General features: G+C 41.1%; 2 protein-coding genes across 3 annotated transcripts; one reads left to right on the top strand and one right to left on the bottom strand.

Moving 5' to 3' along the window:
* Positions 1–2,836: 2,836 nt before the first annotated feature.
* Positions 2,837–5,676, top strand: oprd1b (opioid receptor, delta 1b). 2 transcript variants are annotated; one of them, XM_041045165.1, is made up of 3 exons: positions 2,837–3,087; positions 4,607–4,962; positions 5,147–5,676. In XM_041045165.1, exons 1-3 carry the CDS (start codon positions 2,837–2,839, stop codon positions 5,674–5,676), a joined length of 1,137 nt encoding a protein of 378 aa, XP_040901099.1. The 2 variants fall into 2 exon arrangements, with proteins under 2 accessions (XP_040901099.1, XP_040901100.1); XM_041045166.1 differs by having other exon boundaries at positions 3,041–3,072.
* A 10,183-nt stretch (positions 5,677–15,859) lies between these two features.
* Positions 15,860–23,903, bottom strand: rcc1 (regulator of chromosome condensation 1). Its single transcript, XM_041045163.1, has 10 exons — positions 23,821–23,903; positions 22,085–22,187; positions 21,524–21,711; positions 21,252–21,431; positions 18,503–18,599; positions 18,280–18,402; positions 17,982–18,122; positions 17,691–17,810; positions 17,143–17,295; positions 15,860–16,624 (listed from the first exon to the last, which is right to left on the bottom strand). The coding sequence occupies exons 2-10, from the start codon at positions 22,161–22,163 to the stop codon at positions 16,449–16,451; spliced, it is 1,257 nt and encodes a 418-aa protein (XP_040901097.1). The 5' UTR covers positions 22,164–22,187; positions 23,821–23,903; the 3' UTR covers positions 15,860–16,448.
* Positions 23,904–25,203: the final 1,300 nt, after the last annotated feature.

The following is a 25,203-nucleotide window of genomic DNA, read 5'->3' as shown; positions in this document are numbered from 1 at the left end:
ATTTACTTTCTGAACTGCTGTGTAAGTCATTATATGCCGGCGGGGTGAGCTGTCCCACTTGGACTATTTTTGTTGAGATTGAGTGCTGTGATCGCAGTTGTGTAGTTTAACAGGCTGGCAAAGTGTCGAGACCAGAATTTACTGCCGAGTCCTCTGGAGGTGTAGTGGGCTGAGTTCAATGAAACATATGTGAGGGGAGGCGTCTGTCTGATAACTCTCGCGACCTCTCCACCCCCACTGTGTCCCTCCCTTCATCTTACACTCACCCTTATGTTTCACTAGAGTATGATTTTTTTTTTTTTTTTGTAAGCACCTCTCAGACTTTCCCTAATAGAAAAAAGTACAGCACTTCCATAACCACACTTTCCACTCTAAACTTGTTAGTCACCCCTCTGCTTCTCATTGTCTGTCACTGTTTGATTTCAACTTTAGAAATACTGAAGGAATTCAGACTGAAAGGACACGTCCTTTACTCCCACACACCTGAGGTATTTTTCACTATTGAATCTTTAAAAACAAGACTAGACAACAGTCTACAGCCTAGCAGCTCTGTGAGGCTGTACTTATGTGCCTTTAGCTAAATGTTACAATAAACTAACCTGATGGGTGATGTTTACCATGTTCACCATCTTAGTTTCACATGTTAACGTGCTACCATTTGCTAATTAGCACTAAACAGAGAGTAGCCTGCAGCTGATGGGATGTCAGTTTTGCAGATATCTGGTCATTAACCAAAGTTTTGAAATTGAAATTTTTACCTGTTGATGATGCCACATGAAAAGTTCAGGAATCTAAGAAGTCAGACACATGGTCTGGGAACCATGAATGTCTGTTCAAAATTTGATGCTAATCTACCTTATACATGTTTGTTAGGATAAATGAAAACTTTATAGGAATCCTTTCAACAGTTTTTAAGACTTTTCACTAAAACTAAATAATGTCAGCCTTGTGGTGGTTCTCATGGAAAAATCAGAGGATCACCAGGGATCCATCCTCTGGGGACTATGAATATTTGTATGAAATTTCATAGCAATCTATTTGACAATTGTTGTCGAAAGTGATGGATCAACTTAACAACTGACAGACCAACACTACCATTCATAGAGCCAAAACCGGCTAAACCTTGTGGCTGAAACCTCGGTGTTGAACATCATTTTGAGGATCATGCTCACCTGTGGATGGTCAGTAATCTAAACAGAAGCTTGTAACATATACCCCCCAGTAATGAAAGAGAAATTAGCTCACTGAACTTCTAATATGAGCCAGATAATGTTAATTACTGCTCTTCATCTTAGCAAGACGCACATGATCTATCTTTAGAAGGAACAGTAAAGAGGGAGGCTTCAGAGCTTTTGTTCAGCGAGCTGGTCCTATTCTTCTGACGGTCCCTGCTTTGTGCTGTGCTGATGGTGGTTGCTTAAAGGCGGATTTTGTAAAGGTCACATTGCAGAGTGCATACAAACTGCTGCAGTTACGAGCACTACTGCCACACGAGGGTTTTGTCTTTGTTCAAATAAACAATTACCCCTGAGAAATGCTCTCAAACAGGCTGAGGACCAGCACACGCATGCAGCAGACACACACACGATCACATGCAGCTACATGTTCCTAATGGTTTCTGATGATCACAGTAATGGGCTAAGGACAAAAGGCAGCTACAGATAAATGAGTGCTTTGATGAAAACTGTGAAAAGCCGCACCAGCTTGGCATTAGAGTCAAACATTTGTGTAATAGAGGATTTGCGTAACATAGTGTGAGCTGAATAGGTCAAGCAGCAAATAATATCGGAAATAAATGTTTCAACACATTTATTGCCTAAAAAAACACACTCAGTCTTTTACATACCAACATGGTAACAGTGAAACCCTTTTACCCAGGGATGTTCCAGGTGTGTTAAGAATAATCTGAGACAGGAAAATAAGGTCTTATGTGGCTAAATATGAGCAGCATTGATTAAATATTGTCCTGCAGGAAAAACAGAGTTCTCAGATGAATGTGCCTCCATGTTTGTACGCCTGCATCAATGTGTTTGCTCATGCAGATGTAACTGATACCAACACAATTACCCAGGCAGCAAAAGTAAAGGGTGACATGACAATTTGTCGGATTCACTTCAGAATCCACACACTTGACTGCCACTATAGGTTATCAAAACCGTCTTAAATATTTAATCGGCCTTGCTACTGGCACGTAATTGCATCACTCCTGTGGTTTAGTAAGGTAATTTCATGGAGGTGACTGCCTAGTGAGAACAGTCTTTCCTCTAATGGAGTTCTGCTAATACAGGCCACAGGCCGTGGAGAGTGGGAGAAGGGGTACCTCAAGGGTGAAGGCAGGCGGCAATAAGAGGAATGGCTCAATAAAGACATGTCTAATTGAGCTTAAAGCTACATGTAGGAGGGATGTTTGGATTGGGTTTGATTGACACTGTTTGATGAGCTGTTGGGCGGCAGGTGGAGCAAGGGGCTGTTAATTTTGGGTAACAGCCAATAACGAGTCAAAAAAAGGATGTGATGAGGGATTATTCGATGCTAGATCTGATTAAAGCACTTTGACAAATGGTATCCCTTTAGGCAGGGTAAGAATTGGGCAGGATTACAGTCTCCTCACATCTTGCTTTGTGCGCCAGTGCGCTTTGCCAAAGGGAGCGCACAGAGACGCACAGAGAGAGGGAGTAAAAGAGAGAGAGAGAGAGAGAGAGCAAACCTCGCCTTGGCGCCTCATCACTAATTTGCCGTCCAGTTGTCCTGCGCTCTTGTGCAGCTGCTTAGGAAATCTCTGACTTCTCCAATAACATATATTAAGAAAAAAAAAATCTGACCTGCTTTTGAGAAGATGGAGTTCCTCACTCTTCCTCCCGAATCTCTTGGTGATTTTAACGAGCGCTACTCGGTCCCCGTAACTCCTTTCAACGTTACAGCCTCCGCGGATCTGCTGCTTCTGCCGTCAAAAAGGAACGAGACCAACACGGCTGCGACCAGGGACGCTTCAAGTCTCATCATCGCCGTCGGTATCACGGCTCTCTACTCTCTGATCTGTGTGGTGGGACTGCTGGGTAACGTGCTTGTAATGTACGGGGTGGTCAGGTAAGAGATTCATGATGAAAAGAGAAAAAAAAAAAGGAAGACAAGTTATTAGTAAATAAGTTGATATTTATAACTGTAATTTGCTGCTGGCAACATGCTGATCACACACACGAATTTAATTGCAGAAAATGCAGTATGGAAATTATAAATAGATCTTTATTTATACTATCAGGAATTATTTTTAACCGTCCCTACAAACTCACTTCTGGGAATATTTCATATTTAATATTCCAGGATTATAATAATACATTTAAAAATGTGATGTGACTAAAAATACATTTTCACCACCATATTACTTCATTTATGATGGTGTTTTGTAATTGCCACAGCTGAGAGCCACTCTCAAACACACCCACACCAACACACACACACCTCCTACACACACGAGAGGGAGGGAGGGAGGGAGGGAGGGGATGGAGGGCGATGTGATTTACAGCTTAGCGTTGAAATTACTTCATTACACCTGTCAGGAATGATGTTGTAAACTCAGGTGATTAATTTGCATTGGAAAAAGGTAGCATGTTGAACCGTCACCTGCAAATCATTAGCAATGACCATGGTACTGTGTGCTTCAGTTTCATGTGGTGACGATTTCTGTCATGTTGATTTGGTGCTGAAATTATGCAGCTTAAATCAAACAGCAATGAGGTGATGCTTGGGCTGTCACTGTCAATAAAATCATCTCTCTGAACTGCCTCTTAAATTCCCGGAGAAATGTGTGGAGGATGAAATATGAGATTTTGCTTTTCTTTCTTTTTCTTTTCCAATTCCAACAATAATCAAAGTGAACATAAAAGACATTGTGCTCAATCTCTCCCTGGCAAAGCCATTACATTCAATGAGATCAGTATGTGGTGTGTAATGTAATAAATCTCTTCATGTGATGGATTAAGAGGTAAGACATCCCAACATGTCTTCCCTCATCCTTAAAGTCTGTTGCTGTAATTTAATTAAACGTAACCAACCACTGTCATACTGTGGACTCGTGAAGGAATCCATGTTTAAACAGCCACCCAACTGTTCAGCTGGCTTATAGGCAATGCTGGTCACAACAAAAAAACAAAACAAAAACAAAACATTCCCTGAATCTGAAATCAAGGAGGAGTTTTGAGGGATTTTTCAGCTGGAATCGACTCATTACATAGAAGTGCAGTTTAATGGAGGCTTACGATCATTTTGGCAGTGCATAGAAGCTCTCATGCATTTTAGTGTGGTGCCATAAAAACATTATAATGCATCTAAAAAGCTCTTTTATTAGTTCAATATTTTTCGAGGGGAAATAGCAGATAATTGCTTTGAGAGCGGAAACGGTTTAGATCCAACAATAAATTGGTTTCTAACCTTGAAACATTTTAATGGAAATCGTGAGTCAACCACACGGGGCATCTTCTTTGCCACACAGCAGCAGGCAGACCTTGAAGAAAAAAAAATTCAATCTCCTGCAACTATCAACAGCTCCCATTGACTGTGAGGCAGAATCAATTAAAAGGGCTCAGTACTTTTTCTTCCAATCAACCAGGTACACCAAGATGAAGACCGCTACCAACATCTACATCTTCAACCTGGCCCTCGCCGATGCTCTCGCCACCAGCACCCTCCCCTTCCAGAGCGCCAAGTACCTGATGAGCACATGGCCCTTTGGGGAGCTGTTGTGCAAAGTGGTCATCGCCATCGACTACTACAACATGTTCACAAGCATCTTCACGCTCACCATGATGAGTGTGGATCGCTACATCGCTGTTTGTCATCCGGTGAGGGCCCTGGACTTCCGCACACCTGCCAAGGCCAAGCTCATCAACGTCTGCATCTGGATCCTCTCCTCTGCTGTTGGAGTCCCTGTGATGATCATAGCTGTTACCAAGGTGACAGATAAAGGTGAGGGGACTTTTGTTGTTGCAGAGGAAATGCTGGCACAGGCTTTTGAGCACCTTCAGCGGCAAGTGTTGATCTCAGGGAGTAATCACGCTGTAAAAGAGAATACAATTGAGCTGGGTTATTAACTTAAATTAGCTTCTCCACATGGCCCTCTGTTAAACTTCTAATTGTCTTAACTCCTCAGGAAACACTGCCTGCACACTCACATTTCCCAAACCTGAGTGGTACTGGGACACAGTGATGAAAATCTGCGTGTTCATCTTTGCCTTTGTGGTACCCGTCCTGGTCATCACCATCTGCTACGGTCTGATGATCCTGCGACTCAAGAGTGTCCGTCTGCTCTCCGGCTCTAAAGAGAAAGACAGGAACCTGCGGCGGATCACCCGCATGGTCCTGGTGGTCGTGGCGGCCTTCATCATCTGCTGGACTCCCATTCACATCTTCATCATCGTCAAGACCATGGTGGATATTGACCACAAGGATCTCTTTGTAATGGCCAGCTGGCACCTGTGCATCGCACTGGGCTACACCAACAGCAGTCTTAACCCTGTTCTTTACGCATTCTTGGACGAGAACTTCAAGAGGTGCTTCAGGGATTTCTGCCTGCCCTATCGCTCCCGTCTGGAGCAGAACAGCTTCTCCAGAGCACGCAACAGCACACGGGAGCCTGCTTCTGTTTGTGCTCCTGCAACGACAGAGAGACCGCCGGCCTGACTAGGCATGGATCAGTGGGAGGGGGGGCGGACCGTTCAGGATGACCTCCAGACTGAGGTCACACAGTTTTCCACCACAGGAGTCTGAGTCTGAAGATATCCAGCAGGCTTTTGAACTACCAATCAAGTTAAATTATCGACTGTGTTTTTCAATTCATCTACTGAAATGACTGCGTCCCAGTAGGTTTGTGTGACACAAGTCCCTTGATTGTCAGGATAATCACAAACATACCTGTGTGTGCCTGTGCATAAGGAAATGGATACAGCTGTACATACAATCTTGGAGTGTGTATATAGCACATATGTAGTTCTCTCATTTGAGCACACACACATTGTGCAGTCAGAGAGTGTTTGGAGAGTTATCAGTCTTTTACTGTTTTGGCTCTACTTCAGCACAGTAAAAAGTAAATAAGGTTAAAGTGCTGACTCTAAACAATGTTTGTGGGTCTGCGCGTCCATATTAGGTGAACAATGTAGGACTCAAAGCTGTGTGTATACATAGTATCACAATGATCTGATTGTCAGACAGGACATTAATCCTAAACACACAGACGGTGCCACCGAAGAGTCTTTTTATGGCCAAACAGTGGCCAGTGTGTGATTGGTTGAGTCAGTCACCTGACCTCAGTCCCATGGGTCATGTGTTTCACTTGATAGAGTCCAGACTGACTGAGAAAATCCCCGGTAGCACCAAGAAGAGGAGACGGCTGCAGTACAGTTTTGGCAGAGCATCAACAGGGAGGATACTACGGTGAGTCGCTTCAGCCTGTCATATATTTGCAGCTAAATAATGAACATGATGACTTTATTTGGGTTTATCTTAGCTTGTGCAGTTTCCTTCTCTTCCCTACAATTGGGGGACTCAGGGCACGGTGGGTTTTTAGAGCCTGCTTGCTGAAAACATCTGTCTGCTATGGCTGAAAACAACACTGTGAGAGTGAACCCAAACAGTAAAGTTGCAGGCCCCAACACCAAAACAATGAGCTAAAAGACACTATAATGGTCCTTAGAGCTGACGGGAACTGCAGCATGAAGCTCCTTTCTCATCACACTGTTGTCATTGAATCCATTGTTAATATAAAATTTTTACAGCAGCTTTAAAGCTGAATTTACTTTAACCTCCAAGTGATTAATTTCACAGTAAGTGCACTGGAACACAGAGCCAACACAATGAAATATGAATCTCTGTCTCAATTCTCTCTGACTGTATACCTAGACTGGTAATAGTTTTGTCACTCAGCCTCACAGGGGAGGTAATGAGAATCCAATAATGTGAATGTTTAGCTGAGAATATGCTTTTGTTCTCTCTGTGATTTTTAGATTAGAGGATGTATCCAATTTCATGCACATTCTTGCGACAACAGGAGGAGAAATAATTACAGATAAAGGCCACGCACATAATAAAGAACAATTTGAAAGGAAAAAAAATGATTAAGCAGCAGTGACTGGCGCTTCCAGCATATATTCACCATGAACATAAGTGTTCAGCTGACTCACTGTTTCCACTCCTCTAGCAGTTAGACTGCTGTTCTCTTTTTTTTTTTGCACAACCAAAATATTCAGCTGACAGTAAACAGAGGAGCTCAGGAAGGACAAAGTGGCACAGTCTCAACTCATAGTGAAGTAACTGAATGATTCCAAACTAGCATGGAGGCAAGTCTGAACTGGATCAAATGCGTTAGCAAGCAACAAGAATCTTTCGCCGCATATTCCAGCTAATGGACAATTTTCCACAAACGATTGTTGGAAACTCACAGGACGAGATTTAGACGTTTTTTGCACATTTTGAGAGAACAGTCAAACCGATGCCAGTCATCTTTCCTCTGCAGCAACGCGGTTCTACAGTATATACTGTATCAAGTGTAAAGATAGTATTGTTATGTAACAGCATAATAAGTGATAATGTGATTTTTTTTATGTGCCGTCAAGCTGTTGTACCATTAAGCTTCACTTGTAAAGCAATTAGCAGTTTCAAATGTTATATAATTATGTATTTACACAAAGTGCTATAAGTATTAAGCGAAGCATTCAAAACATAAAAAAAAAACAAAAAACACCACATTCCTGTCTCCAATCTGGATGGTCTCTAACCTTTTTTTTTACACAGCCATCACTGTAAGAAGTGCAGCACAAATGTTTTCTGCAGTGTGGCCGACATTTATGTTCAGCTGAATGAAAATCTGTACCATAATGCCTTATTCAGCTTTATGTTTAGTTTTCTTTTCAGAAAGTGAATTGTTTTGTAGAGAAAAGTGCTTGATTTTTTAAAAAATCCTATTGTTTGTTTCAGCAAATACAGTACATGAAGTATCTTATTGTGTAGACGTAATAACTGCTTTTGTCTTTTGAAAACATTAATACAACTGTCATATGAAAAGTTGTACCTTGTAAGTGCTTTTATTTTGAAATATTGTTGTTGATACCTTTCAGTTTTAATCCAATACTTTGTTTTCTGTGGTTATTACTGATGTTGTTTACACTTATGGTCTGTAAATGCCAGTGAGGCCTCATAGGAGTTACACATATGATTAATCAGTACGATGAAGTATGGATTATTGATCGGGTCCATGTTGACAGCGCCCAGGGGCCTTTGACCGGCAAGCCCCACTCACTAAACATGTGAGTGAACAAATGAAAGCACAATGTGAAATAAGTCAGGGATGATACTGGGGTTTCTGGACACCGGATGCCCTTATTTTACACAATCAATTAAAGGATGAGGCTGATGATATTCTGTATTTTAATTACTGTCAACAAATCCTATGAACTTCCCCAACCTGTCTGTGGCGCTCACCTCAAGCCCACTGACTCCTTCTGAACAAGACACAAATACATAATTAAAAAAACAAAGCCAAACTAGGTTCTGATAAGTATGTACAATAGCAGAATAGTGTATGAGGGATTGACTCAAGATGAACAGTGGCCATGTTCTTGAAAATGAAGGAACGTGTCACCCAGTACACAGTGTAGCTTTTAGTATTTTTCAGACAGTAATGGTGCTCAGAACACAAAGGTGTATGTCACATCTGGCTCGGGCTACACAGACAATACCTTTAAGTTGGATCACTTTATTATTGTTTTCTGTTTTTCCACACTATTTGTTGACAGTAGTACAGGTAGAACTTATATCACCAGCCTTATCCTTTAAATCACAAAGGCCCAAACCCCCTGACTGACACGTCAGACTGACAGTTTATTTACAGTTTTTGTACACTCGTCTTGGAAAGAGAACTAATAAAAGAAACCACTGTACTAACATTTTTAAAAGAATCACATTTTCATTTGAATGAGGACTGTGCATATTCCCCTGTATGGGTGACACCAGAGTGCAAGTCCAGTACAAACAGCCACGATTGGCCAATGCCCATTCTGACATAGTTACAGATACGGTTAACATGTAAATGAAATATTCTTACCTTAAATGCCAGTGAGGCTCACAGAGGAGGTGTTGAAAATCACAGATCCTTGGGTTTTTTCTTGTTTTTTTTGGTATTATGGTCCATGGATTACATGTTCAAGTGGTCTGTCGTTGAATTTCTTGCGCACATTAAAGGGCTGGAAATCACTCTCTGCTCAAAGGCTGATGGTGTCTCAGTGAATAGAACCTGTGATTAGACGGCATCACTCTCCCGCATTTCTCTTTCAGAGTCTTGCGGATGTTGAAAGATACCGCTCAAGAGACTGCAATGAGAGATAGAGACAGTAAAAACCACAGAATCTCCTATTCAAGACATCACAGAGCTCCCATCAGGCAGAGTAGACAGATAGTGACATTTGTGATGGTGGTGGGGGGGGGGGGGGGGGACGGAGCATAAAGTATGTTCCCTATGAAATATACATGCCTATATGTTCACTGCGTAAAAGACAAATGAAAAAGCAACAAAATGAATAATTTAGTCGAACACCATGAGCTGGCTCCTGACTTGACTAGACTGCATGTTGGCCTTTTTAACATGTGAACACTAAAGTGCTTTTTTCAACAGAGCAGTCAGACCTATAGCACTACTGCCACATCTGAAAACTCAACTACATCCGTGATCTTTGCCCCCCATAGAAACAGTTTTGTTCTGGACTTTGAAATCTATTTCTTTTTTCCCCCCTGGAGTTCCTGAACCCACATGCAACCAGCCTTTTTTTTTAATGTATTATTTTCTATCAAACATGTACAGTCACAAAAACAGATACCGTAGAGCAGTTCCAGAGTGACGAGAAGATAATTAAAAGCTTTCATCTTCTGACCCAAACTAATGGTTGCACACTCACTCAAACAAATTAACAGAGGGAAACGAGAACAGAGAGAGGAAGCTACTGAAGCATTCATTACAGCTCTCACTGTTTCAATGCTGGTATTCCCTCGCTAGCATAAAAAGCTTAGACCATCCAATAATTTGGAAGCAAGATTTTTTCTTTTCTGTTTCATCTGGATGACACTTGTTATGTGACTTCCCCTGCTCATTTGTCTGTGAGGAGATATGAGTGAATAAGGGAGATGTCTTGCTCCTTACTAGCATTGTGTAGGCAGATTTGTGGCTTGTCCTGATGGTGCTCAGTTATCTTGTTTGGCAACTTGAGCAGAAGCACGACTTGAGCTCCATTACACCACAGTATGGCAGCCATGTAACTCTTTCAGCAGACACCTACATACTGTAAGTGAGGCTTTTCACACAACACGGCAGCTTGGCTGACAACTGCACAACCTGCCAGCGCTGAGTCAAAACCTCATAACCCAAAACTGAAGATGTACCCAAAAGGAATCAGTGAATGAGATGATGATTATGCAGGTATTTTGGGTAATGCATGTGGTGATGTGGCCTGCTGTTTTGTGTGACAGCATGTGAGTCGTAAAATACACCATCAAACCAAAGTTTCCCAAAACGCCAGAAGTGCAAAACCCACTGAAGCAAGTTTTTCTTTTTGTTTCGCAAGGCACCAAATACTCGGGTATTCCCTGCTGAGGAGCTCTGACTGGGATTCAAACTGGGTTCCATCTGCCAGCTGAGAGTTGTAAGGAACCGTATGAAAATTATTGGGATGGTGGGGGGGTGGGGTATTGAACCTCAGATTTCACTATGTTAAAAAGTAAAGCCCTCTCCATGGTTATAAATGTTTTCAATGAACCCTTGATTTAAAAAAAAAAAAAAAAAACAATGTCAAAAATAATATAATAAAATGAAAATGGTGCATTAAAAAAAAATCATGTACCCCATTTTAAAGCTTAATGCCTTCAGGGAACTTCTAATGCGTGCCACTTTAAAGGGCAAATCCCCAGACTTTACACATCAAAGACTGTTTACAGCTGTTGTGGAGTATGACTGCATGTGTGAACGAAGTTGTGAAACCCTTTTGTGGCCTTTTGGTTGGGGCTGAGGACTACAAGACCGAAAAGCTTGTGTGGATTAAGAAAGATGTGAGCTTACCAGACCTCTGAAGCCTGCTCCTCCTGTCTTTGTCTTGAGGCTAGCGGCTACAGACGAAATCCAAATCCTTCACTGGATCCATCCCTTTGTATCAGCTGCATCTCTCTTCAGCTGCTGTCCATGAAGGTGATTTAGAAGAACATAGTTTACGTGGACTTTTGTAAGTAATTAGCACACAATCAGTGTGACTCAGATGTCAAGAAAAGGATAAATAACAAGAAAAGTCCATTAAAGGGATGAGTCACACTCAGTGATGCTTCATTAACATGGTCTAATGCCTGGTGTCATCACATCCACATAATAGGTCTGTAAATATGCATCAGATCAAGGGTTGGTCCTTCTTACCAGCCTCTGCGCAGCTGTTGGTCCTCCACTGTCGGGCTCATGAGAAGCCCTCAACCCACTGGACGAGGAGTCCAATCTATCAAGGCAATCTCCGGTAATTACAAGTATGGTCCGCTGGCGATGGAGTGCCAGCAGCTTAACAGCAAGAGAGATATTCATTTGCTAATAATACCCTATTTGGTTTCCTGTGCACACGCTCACAGAAATGCATGTTTTCTCAGAGTAAAGCATTCCCCTATTAGAGCTTCCAAGAGAATGAAATCAAACAACATCTCATCTGCCAACAGACAACAAGGCAACATTTGAGTATTTCATACATCTCTGAATGCATCAGTAAAAGCCAGAGGCATTTGCTGTTGTTGCATGGTACGAATGCTGAAAGAATGATGTGCTTGTTTGAAGATCATTTTTACAAATGTTTTTAAGGGGTTTGATGTATACCTTCAAAGTAGTATTTAGAAAGAGAGCGACAATAGCTTCCTGCTGAGTCATGTTCAACAGGTTCCTACTACGCACTATGATGATGGACCACTTGATGAAAACAACCCAGAGTAAAGTCTCTCCAAAGCATTCAAATCATCATAAAACTTTGGATGTCTTGATTAAGACATACTTGAGAAACAGCACTCAATACAATCTGAAATGACAAGTTAATTAAAATAGCAGCAGGGTAACTCAAGGGCCTCCACATCCCAATCAAGGCAGAGCTAAATGATGCACAATGTGCTCTATGGTAAGGTTATAATTTTAATGGCATGATGCTGCTGCTCATGAACACACCATGCAGCTTGTCACGAGCCTGTTACAGATGCGTAGCGTAAAGCGCACGCAAAAACCAATGTTAACCCAAACAAAAGCTAATGAAAGCCCTGTGCACGGCTCTGAGTGGAGCAGCCAATAGCTGTGATTAATTTGGCTCTCTCCATTATTAGAGTGAATGTGTGGCGGGGCAGGTGCCTGAGACTCCTCGGTCTCCTCTGTGATTAGTTTAACAAGGGGAAGATTAGGGCTCACATGCATTATGAAAAATCCTGTTATACTTTCTGTGAGCGAAAGGAATTAATCACAGGATGTCGCTGCTGAATTCCTGCATGAACGTTCCCCTTTCTGCAGGGAATGTATGAGGTTTCTGAGCGTTATGAGATTTTTGAATGCTCTGTCTTTGACATCAGTTAAGCTGTTAACAGATGTCAAAGATGGAAGCTTTTAACACCTTTTCTTAAGCTCACAGCTCGGTCCCATTTAGCCACAGTGCTTTTACAAAGGGAAAGGGTTTTTTTCCAGAAGAATACAGCTTTTATCAGTTTGGAGGTTGGAAAGTCTTGGAAGGTGCAGAACCAAAGAGCAGCGATGCAACAACTACATTTTGTAACATAGTTAAGATATTTTATGAAAAAAATGTTGAAAAAAATAACAATGGCTGCTGCATGTCTAAAGGTTATTTAATCAGCATCATCACACCCAAGGAGTAGCATGGATCATGATATGAGTGATACTGAGTTTTCCTCAGCTGGGTGTCGGGCTTTGTAACAGCTCATTATAAAACTAAGGCAACATTTCAAGAGAGAAAATGTCGCATCTGAAAAATAGTGGGGGGTTGACCATAGACTGTATAAGACATGGACGTAGCACCCGTGACATCACCCACTGGTTTCGGGGAGTCGGTTTTGTGACCAAACCATGGGCATTTGAGCTGCGCCATCTTGGATTTTAGTGGGAGTGTACTTTACATATTTGGCGGAGAGGCGGTTACTCTACGGGTCAGCCGGCCGAGAACCCGGACACTTAGCTCGGAGCAACCGAGCTAGCCTAAGGCAGCAGGGATAACAAGCTAAGCGGCAGCTACACGCAGCTACATCCACCACACGACAGTCCTCGAGTCCGACCCGACTAGCTCGACCCCGTACAACCACGACACAGCATATAACAGAGACCATAATGTTGCTGCTGTGTTTTAAACATGACTGTTTCAGATAGAGAGGTTTAATAATGTTAATACTAATATATTAAAATGTTAAATATTTAATAAATATTTCACCGCTGCCTCCACCCACTATCCACTTACAGTTACAGCAGCACACAAACAACAGCAGCCGCTTACTGACAGAGCTGCTCTGTCCATGCAATGTCGGACTTTTTAAACAGAAAAATGAGACGAAATAAAATTGTAGCCTAGTATTCCCGCAATAACCGGACTCTGAGAGCATGGAACACACCGCAACAGCGTTCCTAACATAAGCTGCTCCGGTCCTCTATCTGTATCAGCAGCGACCATAAATCGGCAATTAAGTCATAAGCCAGCGGCAAAATATGCTAATACATGCTAATTAGTGCAAACATCCAGGTAAAATAGTGAGAAATTTACTTACCGAAAAAACTGCAACACAGACTCCTTCGACGGTCGGTTAGTACAGTCTACACTACAACAAGCCATATATGTCACAAAAACCTATCCGAATATTGGCAAACAAACACGGACACTGCAGACCCTGTCAGCCGCTGAAGGTAACCGGAGGCCTCTGGATGTAGCCGCCTAGCTCAGCCGATGCCTTAGCAAAGAGCTAACTGCCAGTGACCGTCTATGGGGATGTCACTCAACGTAACCATGCCCTAATTTATGTAAGAATTTTAAGCCTAACACTAAAACGGTTGTGGTACAGAAAAAAATGTTATTTTAGGCTGTAAAGTTGGCTATTTTAACATGGTGGTTAATGGAGAATTGCTCACATCTGGAGCCAGCCCCCAGCGACAGCCGAGGAACTGCAACTTTTTGAACGCGGAAGTGATTCTCACTGCTGAAACCTACAACTGCCCCCTTGGGATTGACCTATTAGCGAAAGTTTACAAACCTGCAGTCACAGTATGAGCGAAATGTCAAATCATCTTTTTGGTTGAGCCATTGCCAAAACAGACTAAAAGGGTTTTTTTCAGCGTCAAAAATGTGTAAGAATACTTTCTTTGTGAGGCAGTGTAGTAGATGTTAACTACTAACATTTACTTTACATAACTGTAACTACAATATACAAAGGAAAACATTTCAAAACAGCCTGCTGTGATAACCTCTGACTTCTTAAAAAGCGTTTGTAGAACGGAGAAAGCTGTGTTTCTCAAGAGTTTACACCCAAGCAGCAGAACAGAAGCCTCAGGAAACAGACCCCGATTCACCGAAACAGACGGTGTCTTCCAAATGTGTTCCTGTCATATTTCTTCCTTGTGGCGGAACAAACGGTGCTGCAAAACAAACAAGGGAATTGGTCCATTCTGATCAATTAACTGCTTATGAAAGATACTTTAGCATTTCAAAGCTTTCTGAGAAGCTTTTTGCCACGAGGGCTTTTCACAGGACTCAGCCTTTATACACTTCATCATCCGCCCTTTTGGTCAGATGAAAGCAAGATGAGACAAGCAAGAACCCCGTGCATTTCACCCCAGATAAAACACAAAGGCATGTAGCTTTGATGTATGTACTTGTATCATCATTTGCATCCTTAAGTGTTTCTGATTTACATTCATGACTCCATGCGTATGGAATGTGGTGTTTGCATCTATAACACAGACATAAAGTAACTAGGGTTGGAACTGCTGGGCAGCTGTGTCCATATGCTGGAAAAGCAGACATTTTTTGTCAGTGGCTTAAAATGACATGTCTGTACGGCTGATGATAATTCTCTATACTACTGTACATTTAATTGTCTAACTAAATTCAGTTTGTTTGATTGCAAAGACAGAGAACACTCATAATCAGATCGGACTGAAATTCAATAATGCCATGTTTCACTCCTTACCTGCAGCAATAAGTACAGTTTTTTCTTTAAGGTATTACAGCTATGAACAACAAAATAACAAAATATGCCCACATCTTCAAAACTGGGTATATTAAGTTGCTATAGAGAGAATATTTCCTTATTTTGTTACTTGTCATTTATCAAGTCTTTCAGATTGACTGTAAAAGTTCATTAGAATAATGTGCATTTTGTTTAACAGTGGATTTTTCCTTCTCCAGTCATGGTGTTAGATTTAACACCCAGGGCTGTGACTACAATATTTCATCACTGCTCTTACTGCAGACTATTGAACTATTAATCAACTCACTTTTTTTTTCTACATGTCAGAATTTTGTTAAAACTGTTCATTATAATTTCCTAGAGTTCAGAGTGTCATTTTAAAATTGCTTGTTTTGTACCACCAAATCTACACCAAAAATAAGTTTATTGTCAAATAACACAAAGAAAAGCCCCACATCTGAGGAGCTAGAATCTTTGAATATTTGGTATTTTAGATTGGAAAATAACTACCTACTACTACTGACAACGATTTCTTTTCCTTATTTTTTTTTTTTTTTAACAAAAATACCTAACAACTTACTGATTTTCAAAATAGTTGCAATATAGCTGATACATAGGATAAAAATAGACTTAAAAACTTAAAATGTTATCTTTATTTTCAGACAGGGAAACCAACAAAATGCATTATGACATGTTACCAAATGTCCAAATAGCCACAACAATTTTGTGTGCCCCAGATAAAATAAACAGTAGTCTCACACAGTCTCTATTAAACTCACTGAGTATAAATGTCCTGTCTGAACCAAGGTCGCTGGAATTATTGCTTTAAAGAAAATGAGACAAAAAAAACATTAAAAAGACTATTGTTTGGGGAAGTCATTAAAACACTCTTATTTCCTGCAGTCACATTCGCAAACATCGCATATGCCATCTTACAGTAACACTGATGACTTTTAATGAAATTAATTCAAAGGGAACATCAAAAACTAGATTTAAAAAAATAGTCTCTTATTTGTCATGATCTACCGAACATCCACCGAAATTTTCCTCACACTAGGATGAGCAGAGTTCTCGTAAAAGGGGCTGAACCGCTCCCCTCCCCTCACCCTGCACCTCTCACAGTCCCTTGGCTCAGCACAGGAAGTCACGTATAGATTAACCCCCTCCCTAGATTAAGGCAAGGCCCCAACTTGAAACGAATCAAAGGATTCTGCCAGAGATGGGCATCAGCTCTCCTGCTTGTCTTTGACCAAAAGCACTGTGTGCTGCCCTCCACTGGACGCCATCAGCACTGCACGGTTCTCCAGCTGTTTGCCTGTCATCTTCACGGGGCTCCACTCGTCGTCCTCCTCTCCTGTGCCAAGCTGCAGGTTGGTGCCCATGCCCCAGGCATAAACAGATCCTGAAGGAAGCACAGCCAGCAGTAAGTGGAGTGAGCATCCTTTTTATTTACCCACTTAGCACATTGCAAATATTTCACAAATACAGCTGAAAGACAGTTGGAAAAGTATGATTCATATCAGCTAACAGTACAGAGAATTTGCCGTAAAAAGGGGTATTTACTTCATATCCAATAACACTTAAAAGGACTGAAGTTTGTTTTCCTGACAAAGAACAGCTTGCAATCGAGTGATTAATGATGGGTAAACAGCAAAGGCAGAAGAAGCAAGCTGCTCTTCAACTGCTGAAAAACCTGTCACTGGGTTTGGTTGTTTGTATAAAAAGTGTGACTCTGACACAGGAGACTGTTTATTTTCAGTGTTGTATTTTCTCTAACCATAATGTTAACCAATGATTTGCTTGAAATGACTTGTATGAGGACTTGTGGTGGTTCACCACCTTAAAACGAGCAGTATAACACACTCACACGGACTCAAACTCAGTCACACAATATTCTTCTGCATTTGCTTTGTTTCTCACCTTCTCTGGTGACAGCGTAGCTGACAGACGCCCCACATGTCACACCACTGGCCGGCTCTATGCCCATCACAGGTGTGGGCTCACTCTTCTCTTCAGCCCCTTGGCCCAGACCAAGACGACCATACTCTGCTCTGCCCAGGCTATATACCTGTCCTAAAAGAAGAGGGAAAAAGGGACTCGTTTTAACAAAATATTTGTTTTTATTACTTGTGTTTTTATTTATTTTTGACTTCTTAAACATTACTTATATTCTCTTGTAATGTGTGACATCTTGTTTTACATACTGCCTTTTTTTCCCTCTGTTTTCCAATGTTTGGGCTGTAGACCCTTTTAGGTCAAACACTGTCAATATGTGGTCTTTAGGACAGATTTACCTCTGCCGAGTCTTGCATTAGCACTAGTACATGACTTCTAACATCACCTGTATGTTACTTCTGCACGTAAAACTACTAAGATGACTACACTTATCAGACTTTGTGATGCCACTGAGGCAGATTTTAACAGCCACACAGTGTAAATCTGGATCAGATCAATTAGTGGCAGTTTACCTTCAGCATCAAGGCAGAGAGTGTGATGTTGTCCTCCAGAGAAGTCAACCCAAGAGGTGGTCGAGTTCTTGAAGCATGTCAGTTTCACAGGGACAAAACACATCTTGGTGCTTTTAGTGCCTGGTCAGATGAATAAATAAAAGAGGTTTAAGGATATACACAATAACCTCATAATGTCTGATGCAGTTAGCTCAGAGTGTGAGCAACTGACTTCCAGCTAACCCTAAAGTCATGGCAGATGCCACTACACTTCACATTATTAAGGACTACACAGAGATGTGCCATACTGACCCAGCTGGTGATAGTTGGAGAGGCCAAATCCATACACATGTCCTTCTTTCGATACAGCAAAAGTGAAGTACGCCCCACAGAAGGCATCTATGAAGTGAACTTTACCTTTGACTTTTACCATCTGTGGTACCAGCAACCGGCCTGAAATACCAGTCAGCAAGAACGCCAAAGTAATATACATTACACACAAAGCATGAAAGCGTACACGGTCAATGTAATCAGTGATCATAGACCAATGTCAATGTAAAGTCATTTACGCTTTTATTTCATCAAAATATAAGAGGTTTGTATTACTTACCGAGGCCTTTCCTGCCTCCTCTGTTTGAGAAGTGCTCAGGCACTCTTCCCAGCTGCCCCTGCTCTGCTGTGCCTGATGTGTAAAGATTTCCCTCGACTGTGACCAGTACCAGGTGATCATTACCTGTTCAAGCATGCATGAAAATTGAACAGAAACACTCTTAGAAGTTAATTTGTGGCACACAAACAAAGACATATGGCACTGAAGTGGACCGTGTCTTTACCTGATGCAATTTTCACAACAGGTTCTGTCATGGGGACTTTGACTGGAACAACAGATGTTTTCATGGGTTCCAGAAGACCTATAACACCATTGTTATCCTGGAAAAAACAAGAACAGAAAGATTCAGCATATTATTGGTTTAATCCAGAGACATACAGTGCACATGTTTTGGTTACAAACCTTCTGTTTGCTGTAATGATATAATGATCCCAGATCTGGGAACTGGGAACATTATTTCATCTACAGGGGACATCTGCAGCGTGACTGTATGTCTTTCCAAAAACTTTTATTCTTTACTTTGAATTAGTTATGACCTAATTCTCTCCTAGATTGAGAGAATTAGAGGTAGACAGTATGGGAGATACTACAAAGTTCAGCAGTAAAAGCAGAACGATGGGAAACATTTTGATATGCCAAATTTCTTATGAATGGAAATGAGTTGATGGGATGTGTAATACCCATATGGAAAGCGTTAAATATTAATTAGATGTGGGATAACAATAAAAACATTGAAGAATTTCTCAAAGCGGAAGTTAGAGTGTTTCACGCATAATTTCAGCCCTGTCAAAAAAACAAGTGGGAATGTAGACAGTAGGCAGAGGTAATAGAGATGAAATTGCCAGTGTGCCACTGAGTATTAATAATGAAAAACTGATGAGTAATCTGGCAGGCGGAGTGATAAGTGCTGAGAGAGGAAAACAGCGAGGACTGGGTTTTCAAATTACGGTTGAATTTCTTCACTTTTCTTTTCTCGTCTTCACTTGTGTGGCCCTTTTCCTCTCCAAGACCGTAGCCTGCTACAAGTGACAGGTAAAAGACTTAGGTCAAGAGTTTATACTGCAGTAGCAGAAGAGTTACCGACCGAAAAATTGTTATACTGAAGCACGACATCTAACAAAACAGAAAAGATTTGAAAGCACTTTTCCAAACTTCAGGCCAGACAGTCGAAGATTTGAAGGGGTGAGTCTCGGTACATTCTGGGGCGGCATTATAGAGTGATGGTTTGATAATTGAAGAGGGGAAAGAGAGAGCCCGGTATGCTTCAAAGATAGCGAGATGACTAGAAGAGATGTTATTACAGGAAACAAATCTGCTCTTGAGCTCACATAAAGAAGAGCAATGAAGCTAAAGTGGAATATTGGGATATAAGCAATTTACTGTTCATCATAATGGACATTTTTTCTATAGCTCTGTGAGAAAAGGAAGCGTGAACACAACAGCTAGTCATGAAAGCAAAAGTACTGATGAAGCGAAAAGGTGGAGAATATGTGAGGACTTGAGTTCTCAGTTGAGATAAAAGCTTGATGTTGGAAAAAAAAATGAAATTGAGGATAAATGGTTGAGCTGGAAATTGTGAGATTGTTTTAAGACTCCTCAGTTCTGGGAGGGTTGGAATTAGAAATCAGAGAAAAACAGAAAATTGCAAACCATTAAGTAAGGCTGCACTGTCAAAGAGATGCGCAAACTATTAAAGTGATTCATCAGGCTGACTGGGAACATGAGAAAGAACAAGTCTGAGCTGGAGATTTTTATATAATGAACTAAGAGAAAGAAAGAAAGCTTGTGATTGGGTTATTGCAAACAGCAACTGTAGTTCAAGAGAGTATATTTTTGAAGTATATAAGATATGAAAAATGTGGACACAGGACTTGTATTTTTTCTGCCAGCAAAGAGAGTGGATTAATTTGCACCGAGATGTTTGCAATATTGTTGACGAGTAGAGAAGGACAAACCCTGGAAATTATTAATATGTTCAGATGCAAGCTCTGTACTAATGAGCTTTGATGCGTTTAAATAAAATTGTCAGCAGGATATTCTGTGTCATTTGCACTAGTTCCAGTCAGGCGTAATTCTGAACGGCTTTTAACTTAATTTTTTATGTAGAGTCCACCTCAAATGGGGCGGAAAGGAAATGAGACTACTGATACCACTGAGACAGAACAAATAATTAATTACTACAGAGGAGGGTAACAGGGAAAATGCGGGAATATTTGGACAGTGATGTGAGCATTTTTAAATGAATTAGACTAAACAGGATGAGGTCACTGTTACAATAAAATGTTCCTAAACAATATACTTAAGATTGAAAAGTCTCATTCATCGAGTTCATGTTAATATTGTGACGAAAATTAAGTTCAGTATAACTGAAGCTGGATGCTCGACTCTATCAAAACCCAGGAAGATAATACCGAACGCTGTCGTATTAGGGTCATGCATAGTATATGACGGCATGGTGCCTGGCTATTGAACATTATTAGTTCACTCCTTTTTAAATATGGGATGAAATACATTATATACAGCACATCAGTTGTCACAATTCTGAAAATGTTGTAATATGGTGACATGCTCCGGTGAAAAGTGAATTGTTCTTAACCAGCTGATGAGCAGTCTGCCTGCTGACAGGTGATTTTTATTCCTCCTGAAAGAAAATGTCTTCTGAAAAGACTGAACCCAAACTGCTCACACTGTATGTTTCTTATAGTCAGGTGTCTGAGAAAGGTGAAGATAAATATAGAAAGTGTTCTCCTAAAGTTTTGTGGGTATAGAAAATTATTATATTATATATATATTAGATTGTATTATATATTATATTATTATGTATATTTATTATATTATATCATATCATATTATATTATATTATATATTACTATATATATATTACAAAAAATTACTAGATCTCTATCTCTCTCACACACATACATACACACTTCCAAACAGAAGCCTAGGTGGCCAAACAGCAGGTAACCAACCCTGAAGGAGCCCCAGATGTAGACTGTTCCATCCTCTGTGAGTGCAGCTGTGTGGCTGTCTCCTGCCGACACCTGGACCACTTTCTCCTCCAGTGTCACCTTTCCTGGAACCATCTCAGAGCCCTCCTCTGTTGTGTCCCTACCAAGGGCTCCTTCATCATTACAGCCAAAAGTATAGACCTGGGGGAGGAGGCAAAAAAAAATTAGTTTATCTGGGAAACTTAAGACAAGCTGTGCAACCTTTAAAAGAAATAAGACAGATTTCCACTTACATGGCCAGTGTCGCTGAGGCACACAGTATGCATGCCTCCAGCTATCACTTGCACGGTTTTCTCTGGCAGGGACACAAGGGCTGGCTTCTTCCTCTCAATGATGTCCTCGCCTAAACCCAACTGTCCAACATCACCCTGGCCCAGAACAAGAACCTGGCCTGCCTCCTTGCCATGACTCCTGTGGGAAACTGGCACGCACGCACACACACACATACACACACTAATAATTTCATACCCAGCTAATTCAGTTTGGTTTTAGATGTTATTAGTCTTACAAATTGGACTGCAGCATGTATGCATGCATAAATATATAAGTAAAAAAAATAATTAACTAAATATGGTTATGGTAGATGAGGCTGCTTATCAAAACTGGTGGTGTGCAGCCTTCTTAAAGCCCTATGCAATTTGATTTGACTCATCAAGTTAGAAATACATCTATAGTGCATGTTTGAACAAAGTCTCAGTTGGGTAACAAGTTAATATATAAAAACACAGAAAAAAAGATTGTTTTGTTGTCCATGAACAGAGACAACCCTTCTCGAAAACAGGTCATCCATTTACCTTTCACTTTCTTGGAGTCTTTATCATCCTCCACAGTAGCCTCAGACTTCCTCTTGGTGGCAGTCTTTTTAGCAGGCATGACAGCAACACTTTAGGAAAAACTCTGGGGAAAAACATAGGAGGAGATTGGTCTAAGATTTTAATAACCTATAATGGTTCTGAGTGACTGCACTGTACAGCTGGTGGTGCTAAATGCCACAGAAGTCTCAGAAATACAACATAAATGTGCCAGAACCTCTGTGGTCCACGCTACACAAACACTATGTATTGCGAGCGTCATCCTTTTTTTCCCAAGGTCAGTGAACAGACACATGATGGACAGGATGGATATTGAATAATTATAAAATATTTAACATGCTCTACCCCCTACAAGCTGAAAGGTTTACATATGGAGAAACCATAAGATGGTTTCAGCCCATAATGTCTGCTGCCTGCTGAACATTACTCATGTTCTGTAAGGCCTGAGCTGCATTGTCACATGGCAGCCTGGGCATGGAGCACATATCCCAGGTACAGGTATGGCTGCTGCTAAGTGGAGCAGAAATAATACTATTGCTTTCAGCTGTAAGCATTTTTTACAGCAGACATTTCAACATGTTTACCTGACAAAATGACCATCATTAATGTTTTCAGTGTCTGTGCTTTTTCTGATGTGACATTTCAAAATGTCTGCACAAACAAAACGGTCAATTAAAACTAGACCAATTACTCACAAGAGAATTAATCTACTCTTCAATATTTTTATAACTGATATTGTCATTTATGAAGCAAACATGCCTTTTTACTGGTTCTAGCTTCTGAAACATGAGGATTACTTGACCTTCTCTCTTTATAACTGGGATTTGCACTACAGGTTGGACAAAATAAGGAATCTGTACCTGGACTCCAGGTTAGCACCTGGCATGACAATATCTGCTGAAGTGTTTGGTATTAATATATTAATGATATTAAAAAATGGCATACCCACGTTGAACAATACAAACATTCTCATAAACTCACAGGTCTACAATAAACCGTGGAGCGACAGGCACAATCAGTCTTTATTTTGGTCGTAACACCGACCAGAAGCTGTTAGGGTTTAACAGCTGTCAGAGGCTCATTTCAATGGCTGGCACAGTGTCAGGTTCTCTCATCCCACAGACAGCTGTGCTTCCTCCGCCTCTGCTCCCATGCTGGCATGAAAATGGACACTGGAGCTACACTGTAAGCTGGAATCACACTAAGCTTTCAGTCGCGCTCACAGTACATGATAGACCCCAGCTTTTCTTAAGGACACATTTAGAGAGAGCTGTCAGTCCGTTACCATTTAACCTAAGTGCACAGTTGAAAATAAGCAGCGTGATCTAACGTTGGCAGTACCCATGTGTCCTTGCTAACATTTACCATTTCACCTAACCTAGCGTTAGCTGCAGAAGGCTGTCCTTCAGCATTATTCTCACTCACAAATAGAAGTGACACAATGAGCTATTAAATCAGCAGGAATGTAACCTACAAAAATTGCGTTCTTACCACATAAACACCGTTAGCACGCTCGCACAAAAGTATGCTAGTCTATATGGCACTGGCTAACTGTTTGCGAGCCAGCTAACAAGCAAGCCGCGTTAGCATGACATTAGGGAATGAATGAACCACAATTACATAATTTATTGAATAAACGGAATATACATCGATTAAATAGCGTTTATCATCGGACATCTGTTCCAGTTGGACAGTTTAGGATGCGATAATTTACTGACCTGTGATATGTAGAAGTAGTTTGCCTAACAGTGAACGTGCGTAGCTTGTTCCCGGTCTTGAGACACGCACCACACGCACGACGTCACGTTCTTTGTAATCTTAAAGAGACAGTATCGCTAATAACCAATGGGGGCAGTTGTAGGTTTCAGCAGTGAGGATCACTTCCGCGTTCAAAAAGCTGCAGTTTCTCGGCTTCCGCTGGGGGCTGGCTCTAGAAGTGAGCAATTCAATTGACCCCCATGTTAAAACAGCCAACTTTACAGCCTAAAAAAACATATTTACAGCCCGGTACATTTTTTTGTTTTTGGTCTCTATTGATAGTTTCCACCTCCGTGAACACTGTGGGTGGTGATTTTTTTTGTACCACAACCGTTTTAGTGTTATTTATGTAAAATTCTTACATAAATGAGGACGTGGTTACGTTGAGTGACAGCCCCATAGACAGGCACTGGCAGTTAGCTCTTTGCTAAAGCATCGGCTGGGCTAGGCGGCTACCTCCAACGCACAGGGTCTGCAGTGTCCGTGTTTGTTTGCCAATATTCGGATAGGTTTTTGTGACAATATGGCTTGTTGTAGTGTAGACTGTACTAACCGACCGTCGAAGGAGTCTGTGTTGCAGTTTTTTCGTTAAGTAAATTTCTCACTATTTTACCTGGATGTTTGCACTAATTAGCATGTATTAGCATATTTTGCCGCTGGCTTATGACTTAATTGTCGATTTATGGTCACTGCTGATACAGATAGAGGACCGGAGCAGCTAATGTTAGGAACAATGTTGCGGTGTGTTCCATGCTCTCAGAGTCCGTTTATTGCGGCAAGACTAGGCTACAATTTTATTTCGTCTCATTTTTCTGTTTAAAAAGTGGACAGAGCAGCTCCGTCAGTAAGCGGCTGCTGTTGTTTGTGTGCTGCTGTAATTGTAAGAGGATAGTGGGTGGAGGCAGTGGTGAAAGCCGGTAAAAGATATTAAACATTTTAATATATTATTATTAACATTATTTTTTATTATCGTTAATATTATCATAATTACAATAATAATAATGTTTTTAACGTTTTAATATATTTTATTAATATGAAATAATAATGATTGTTTCACTGTTAAATAATAGGCTTAGAAATAAATTTCCCCCCACAACTCCACCAAACCCTGCAGCTCCACCTAAAACCTCTCTATCTGAAAGAGTCATGTTTAAAACACAGCAGCAACATTATGGTCTCTGTTATATGCTGTGTCGCGGTTGTACGGGGTCGGGCTTGTCGGGTCGGCCTCGGGGACTGTCGTGCGGTGGATGTAGCTGCGTGTAGCTGCCGCTTAGCTTATTAGCCTAGCTGATTAGCTGATTAGCCTTAGGCTAGCTCGGTTGCTCCGAGTTAAGTGTCCG

Source organism: Toxotes jaculatrix, chromosome 8 (genome assembly GCF_017976425.1).
Source record: "Toxotes jaculatrix isolate fToxJac2 chromosome 8, fToxJac2.pri, whole genome shotgun sequence".
In the NCBI taxonomy this organism is placed as follows: domain Eukaryota; kingdom Metazoa; phylum Chordata; class Actinopteri; family Toxotidae; genus Toxotes; species Toxotes jaculatrix.
This window is presented reverse-complemented; position numbering and strand designations above follow the sequence as displayed.